Consider the following 6627-nt stretch of genomic DNA (forward strand, 5'->3'; position numbering starts at 1 on the left):
TGTATAAGACATCTTTTTTTGAACTCCCAACATTTCAACGTACTAAGTCATGTTTGCCTATTTTTTCTTGTATTCTCTTATCTAATTGCAAACTGACTTTGTTTTATGCAGGAGTACTGAATTCGTGGACGAATTCTCTCCAACTTCGGGAGTATGATGAGAATTAAAAAGATGTTGTTAATAAGAAGAATGGACAAGGGCCAAAGCATTTAAAGTTCTTCTTATTAGTCTTTGCAAAAGATGAGGCCCAAGCCCAAAGCCCAAGCCCAAGAAGGCCCAAGCCCAAGTCCAAACCATGAGGGGCAAGGCCGAGCATTAAATAAAATAGCATCATTTGAATGACTCTTGTAGGAGGTGTGGATATTAAATAAATAGGTGTGAATGTATTAGAGAGAGTCACATTGTCCATGTGACTTAGTAGGGGGGTGTAGGTGTAGTTTTTAGGAGGTGTCATAGTAGAAAAAGGTCACACCTCCCATGTGACTTGTTTTTGGTGAGAATTTCAAATGAGTTTCATTTGAATTTTCCCACCTATTTTTCAGCACCTCTTAGGCTATAAATAAGGTGTTTGCCTTTGTAAAATTTAGAATTGGAAATTAGAAGTAGAGAAACTATACTCAAGTTTAGAGAGAAATTGTGAGTCTTGTGGTCTTCTTCTTCCTTTGCCTTATCTTGTGTGCCAATGGTGAGCTTCAAGTGGCGGCAACCTTTCACTTATCTTGGAACAAGACTCCAAGTGGCGTGAATGCAGTTCCAAATTCTCAAATCCAGCAAGCTTCCTTCAATAAGTGTTCATTCTCTCATCTCTTGTAATTTCAATCGGTAGTTTCAAATGCTTTAGTGTTCTTCATCCTTTTCACCGTTTGATTTGGTGTTTCTTAGCTTGTTCTTCAATTTCTGTTCGGTTCTTGTTGTTTCTGTTTTCAATTGCGTTTATATCATGTTCCACGGTTGTGTAAAAGGAAATAGCACTCTTAATGAGTTTGGATCATCATTTTGGAAGGCTTGGTCTCCATTGATGACTCCTTAAGCTTCTTTGCACCCATTCTGTTTTCAGCTTGTTGTTTTGTGATTTTGATTTCGTTTCCTTTGTTCTAAGCACTCTTTGATCATTTAATTGTTGTTATTCTTCTCATATAATGTTGTTTTCAAGAGTTCTAAAGTGTCTATGTTCAATGAAACTCATATCAACGCCTCACCTACTCACTGGGGAAAACGTCATGTCAGCCGCCAAGTGCTTGTAAGCCTCTTCGCTCAGTCAAACTCGGCTCGAGTCTGGGGGACTTCTGTACTGGACATGAGTGCTCTGGACCTCGATCCAAACACTTTGGTATGGTCAGCTCCATTTTTGGTGGGCCAGGAGCTTGGCTCGTGTTGGTAAGATAGCTCGAAAAAAATAGTTAGAATAGAAGGAATATTTTGTTTGTTTATAACACATACATCAATTAAATGCAAATAAAAGTTGTTGAGAATAATGTTGTTAGCACTCGAGAATAATGGTGCACATGTAGACAAAATATTTTCCTGTTGTTAGCACCCGAAGATAAAAGGTGCACGTGAATATATGGGTTTTTGTTATGATTATATGCTTGCTGTTGAGATTATGTTCTCATTAGTAGAAGTTGTTCAAGGAAAATCTATAAAAGAGGCTTGAGACCCCCGGTAAAGGTACGCTGTTTTTGAATACTTAAGACTAAAATTAAATATTTATTTTGTATGTGTTACAAAATGGACTTTAAGCCTAACTCAACCCCATAAAACCGACTCATAAGGTTGAGGATTGCACCCACTTATATACAATGAATTGTCCTCATCTCTAGTCGATGTGGGATCTCCATCACACCCCCTCACGCCGAGAGTGATAGATAGAAGCTCGTGCGTAGGATAACATATTATGGGTGGTGGCCCGATAAACCCAACAAATACTCGCTAGGATAGGATCGAAATGGCTCTAATACCATGTTACAAAATGGACTTTAAGCCTAACTCAACCCCATAAAACCGACTCGTAAGGTTGAGGATTGCACTCACTTATATACAATGAATTGTCCTCATCTCTAGTCGATGTGGAATCTCCATCAACTAGAGATGAGGACAATTCATTATATATAAGTGGGTGCAATCCTCAACCTTATGAGCCGGTTTTGTGGGGTTGAGTTAGGTTTAAGTCCACTTCGTAAGGGTATGCTCTCACTTTACTTAATTGTCAAAATATGATCAACTCAACTGGTAGACTCTCAGTCACGTTAGGTAATATTCTTAACATGTGATGTTGCCTATTTATAATATATTTTTATTTTAAAAATGGTACTACAATAATGCTAATAATTAGTTGTAAAGTAATAACGTTAGTTACATATTCGATGAAATAAAGTTGATGCGTTTTTTTTTTAAATATTATCTTTTAGAGTGCTGACTCTAAAATATAACTAAACCTTCTTAAAAACTTAATAAATTAATATATTTTTTATTTTTATTTTTTAATATAAAAATATTAATATATATTATTATAATGTGTTGTCAAATTAATGTTTTACTTTTTAAGGATGCTAAAATATTTATTTTCTCTTTCGAGAGGTAAAACAAAGTGAAGTTTTCCAATTTAAGATTTGTGAAACATAGCTTCTTTAGTAACTAAATTTTTTTCTTTCTACCAAATCCTTAAATTTTAGGTTTTGAATTAGTTAACAAATAATTTATATTCGTGTATAATAATAAAATCAAATCATTGCTTCAAAATGACTAAATGTGAAAAAGATAAATCAAGAAAAATATTATTAAAATAAAGGAGTAAACATATAATCAAGCGTAATCTGAATAATATATATTTATCTTACTTTTTTATTTCAATTCCTCAACATTATAATTTATTTGTATATAACATTAGAATCGTGTAAATTATGTTGTCAAAAAAATAATAATCGTGTAAATTATTCAATGATTCCATAACACCGTACATTAAAATGATTTTTGTTTAAAAAAATACACTAAAAATTTAAAAGGATTAAAATACAAATCCATACCAATATATAGAGAAACTAAAAATTGCAAATTTGGGTTCTATTTTCTCTTACAACGACGTCGTTTTCAGAAAACTTAATCATTGATTGAGTGACGGCATCACTGTGTAGTCCATACACGTAATACGATTCCCGCGGTATCGGGTAATAACAAAACAGGCAACAAATTCCATCAACGGCTGTTATTGATCATATATCGTGGTAAAATCGCGACCCTTGATGGACTAATGGCTCTCAAAATTCTTGTTCTCATTTTTTATTTACTCCCACAAGCACTTTGTCTCCCTTTCTCCGTTTTGCTAAGATTCATTTCAATCATCACTTATCTAAGGTATTTCCCTGTTCCCTCTTGTTTCCATTCAATTCACTGTTAATTTTCTGTGTTAGGATCTCCCTTTTACCGAATTCTACCGTGGTTGTTTTGGAAGCATTTTGCACTTTGTGTTTTGGATTTTTGTTGGTTGGTGTGTTAGAATGTGATCATTGATAAAGTTTTGGTATTTTGGTTCTGGGTACTCTTCATATTGATCAGTGGGAAATATATTTGGAAATAGGGAACAAGACAAGCAAAATTGTTAAATTCAGTGTAATTCTGATATGGTTTTGGTGCATAAATAATAACAAAATTAAGCAATATTGGAAACTGGTGATCAAGAAACAAAAAATACCTTTTTTAATTTCTATTCGTATTGTCAGAAATTAAAAAAAAATATTAATTAATTTTTTTACTTTGTTTCATGTTTTCAAACATTATCATGAAAAAGTATTTTGATGTTTCTAGCATTTTTTGTATAGTGTAAATAGGAAACAGAACTGCACAAGTGTGAGAATTAAACATGCCCTAAATGTTTGTTACTGTGAAAAAAGAAAGCGTTGTTGTCAGATGTGTGTGACTTTGTATAGTGATTTGTGAATAATATGTATGTAAATTATTGATGTGATGTGATCCTGATTGTTGCAGCTTTTCTTTTGTAAATTATTGATGTACAAAGTTAACTTGTAACTGATTTTGCCTTTGATTTTTGTTGTTGGATCTTACCCAACTAATTTATTTGATCGTTGAGTATTTAGATATGTCTACATCTGATAAACCAGAAGTGGTGGAAAGGGGTGCTAAGGATGGTGAAAAGACAAAGGAAGAGGATGGGAAGGGCGGATTTCTTGATACAGTGAAGGATTTCATTTCAGACATTGGTGACAAGATTGAGGAAGCAATTGGGTTCGGGAAGCCAACTGCAGATGTTACAGGGATACACATTCCATCAATCAATCTTCAAAAGGTAGAGCTTGTTGTTGATATTCTCATAAAGAACCCAAATCCGGTGCCAATTCCCCTAATTGACATAAACTACTTGATTGAGAGTGATGGGAGGAAACTAGTTTCAGGATTGATACCGGATTCAGGTACAATTCATGCACATGGCGAGGAGACTGTCAAGATTCCTCTTACTTTGATTTATGATGACATAAAGAAAACGTATGCTGATATTAAACCAGGAAGCATCATTCCTTACAAGGTAAAGGTTGATCTCATTGTTGATGTTCCTGTGTTTGGAAGGCTCACTCTACCTTTGGAGAAAACTGGAGAAATCCCCATTCCATACAAGCCTGATGTTGATCTTGATAAAATTCAGTTTGAGAGGTTTTCTTTTGAAGAGACAGTTGCTATTCTTCATTTGAAGTTGGACAACAAGAATGACTTTGACTTGGGCCTCAATACACTTGATTATGAGGTCTGGCTTGGTGATGTTAGCATTGGAGGAGCAGAACTTTCCAAATCTGCAAAGATTGTCAAAACTGGGATTACTGACATTGATGTTCCAATTACCTTCAGGCCTAAGCATTTTGGCTCTGCACTTTGGGACATGATCAGGGGACGGGGGACAGGCTACTCTATTAAAGGACATATTAATGTTGACACTCCCTTTGGAGCAATGAAATTACCCATCTCCAAAGAAGGAGGTACTACCCGGCTCAAGAAGAAGAAGGAAGATGGCGGAGATGATGATGATGAGGTTTGTTAACTTCTCTCTAATTTATTCTTGTTTTGAATGTTCTGCAGAAAATTGCCCTTATTTTGGCAAATGAAGGGTGGCAAATGAGTGTTTTATTGTCGGGATGTCAATTTTCTTGCCTTTTTGCCTCAGAACATACCGTTAACCCTGTTGGCAATAAATATCTTGTTCTATCTTAGACTTCATCATCTCAGAAGTACTTTTACAGCACCACCTGATATCCTGAGCTTATAGAGATTTGACTATTACCACATTCATTACTTAACGATCCTGTTTCGAATAAAGATCTATAATACTTGTCTGGTAGTTTCAGTATAGAGTATAACTGAAAGAATTCTGATTGGTTGGAGAGCTGAAATGGATTTAGTGAAGATTTTGTTCTCAGAAAACCATCTATTGAAAAGAAAAAAAAAGTTAAAAGAAGTTATAGGCTTTTTTCAAATCACTCTTGAAACAGATTCCTTTAACTGTGCAGAGTAGCTAGAAGTAAATTTATATAAACTCGCTAAAAGGTCAATAATCGGTTGTTTATTCTGCAGTAATTTTCTTGTGCTGTAAATCTACGCCTTTATTTTTTTCTTTTGCAGGATTGAAGAAGATATTGCTGCAAGTTATTAGTATAGTATCTGTATTTTATTTACTGGGTCTATTATAAAGTTAAGCAAAAGGCATATGAACTTAAGGGCCTAGTGGTGGTGATTTATGTACGAGAGTTCAAGTTGAGGTTTGAAATGATGATTATGTCTGGTTATTTAAGTGAATATCAGTTTGGCGTTTGCTCCTGCTCTTGAAGCCATGTTCCTATTAGAGTACGTAATTGGTGATAGAAATTCAAAACTGTGCAGTGATACGTTCTCAAAGGATAATTATGTGTCAACTTTTTTAGTACTAAGTAAACTGTGATTATGTACTTGTTCTAATGGCCAGAGGGAAGATAGTGTTATAGTGTTCTGCTATTGATGTCATCTATAAGAAATAGTATGTAATTGTAATACCCAAGTAACCCAACAATTTATATTATGTAGATGTTATTCAAACAATAATATTACGTAATGTTTTTAAATTAATTAATTTGGGATTTTTTTACAAAACTATTGCAATTTGATATGTTAATTATCGAAATGGACAAAATTTTAAAAAATTATTGAGATGGATAAATTTTGTCTAAGTTGGCAGGAGTTTATTGTAAAGAAGTCGTGTCATGTTAGTACAATTTTGACCTCATAAGGTGAATTCGTATTAAGGTGACACGACTTTATTGTGTTTGAACTAAAGTTGTGTCAAGATGACATGACTTCATTATAATAAGATTTTAATTAAAGTTGTATCATCTTACTACGACTTTACTGTAATTAGATTTTACTTAATATTGAAGTCGTGTCAAAGTGATACAACTTAAGTTAATTTTGATTATAGTGAAGTTGTGTCATGTTAATATGACTTTAGTTTAAATCTTACTTTGAAACGACTTCACTTTTAAGAGGCTAAAATTATGTAGGTTGACATAAGTTACCATTTTGATAAAATTTTAAAATTATACTCATTTTGTCCGTTAAAATTATATATGTAACTATTATTTCTAAAAAGAGAAG

The 6627-nt window shown here is 33.6% G+C and overlaps 1 protein-coding gene across 2 annotated transcripts; it reads left to right on the forward strand.

Annotated features, from left to right (window-relative positions):
- The first annotated feature begins 3055 nt into the window (after positions 1–3055).
- Positions 3056–6102, forward strand: LOC137830977 (uncharacterized). 2 transcript variants are annotated; one of them, XM_068638428.2, is made up of 3 exons: positions 3056–3351; positions 4092–5035; positions 5623–6102. In XM_068638428.2, the coding sequence occupies exons 2-3, from the start codon at positions 4094–4096 to the stop codon at positions 5626–5628; spliced, it is 948 nt and encodes a 315-aa protein (XP_068494529.2). In that variant the 5' UTR covers positions 3056–3351; positions 4092–4093; the 3' UTR covers positions 5629–6102. The 2 variants fall into 2 exon arrangements, with proteins under 2 accessions (XP_068494529.2, XP_068494528.2); XM_068638427.2 differs by having other exon boundaries at positions 3202–3351; positions 4085–5035.
- Positions 6103–6627: the final 525 nt, after the last annotated feature.

The sequence above is a fragment of the Phaseolus vulgaris genome, chromosome 6 (assembly GCF_051622355.1).
Source record: "Phaseolus vulgaris cultivar YP4 chromosome 6, ASM5162235v1, whole genome shotgun sequence".
Classification (NCBI taxonomy): domain Eukaryota; kingdom Viridiplantae; phylum Streptophyta; class Magnoliopsida; order Fabales; family Fabaceae; genus Phaseolus; species Phaseolus vulgaris.

Excerpts from the sequence above, each read along its gene's own strand:
- LOC137830977 (XM_068638428.2), top strand. The coding sequence starts at position 4,094 with ATGTCTACATCTGATAAACCAGAAGTGGTGGAAAGGGGTGCTAAGGAT.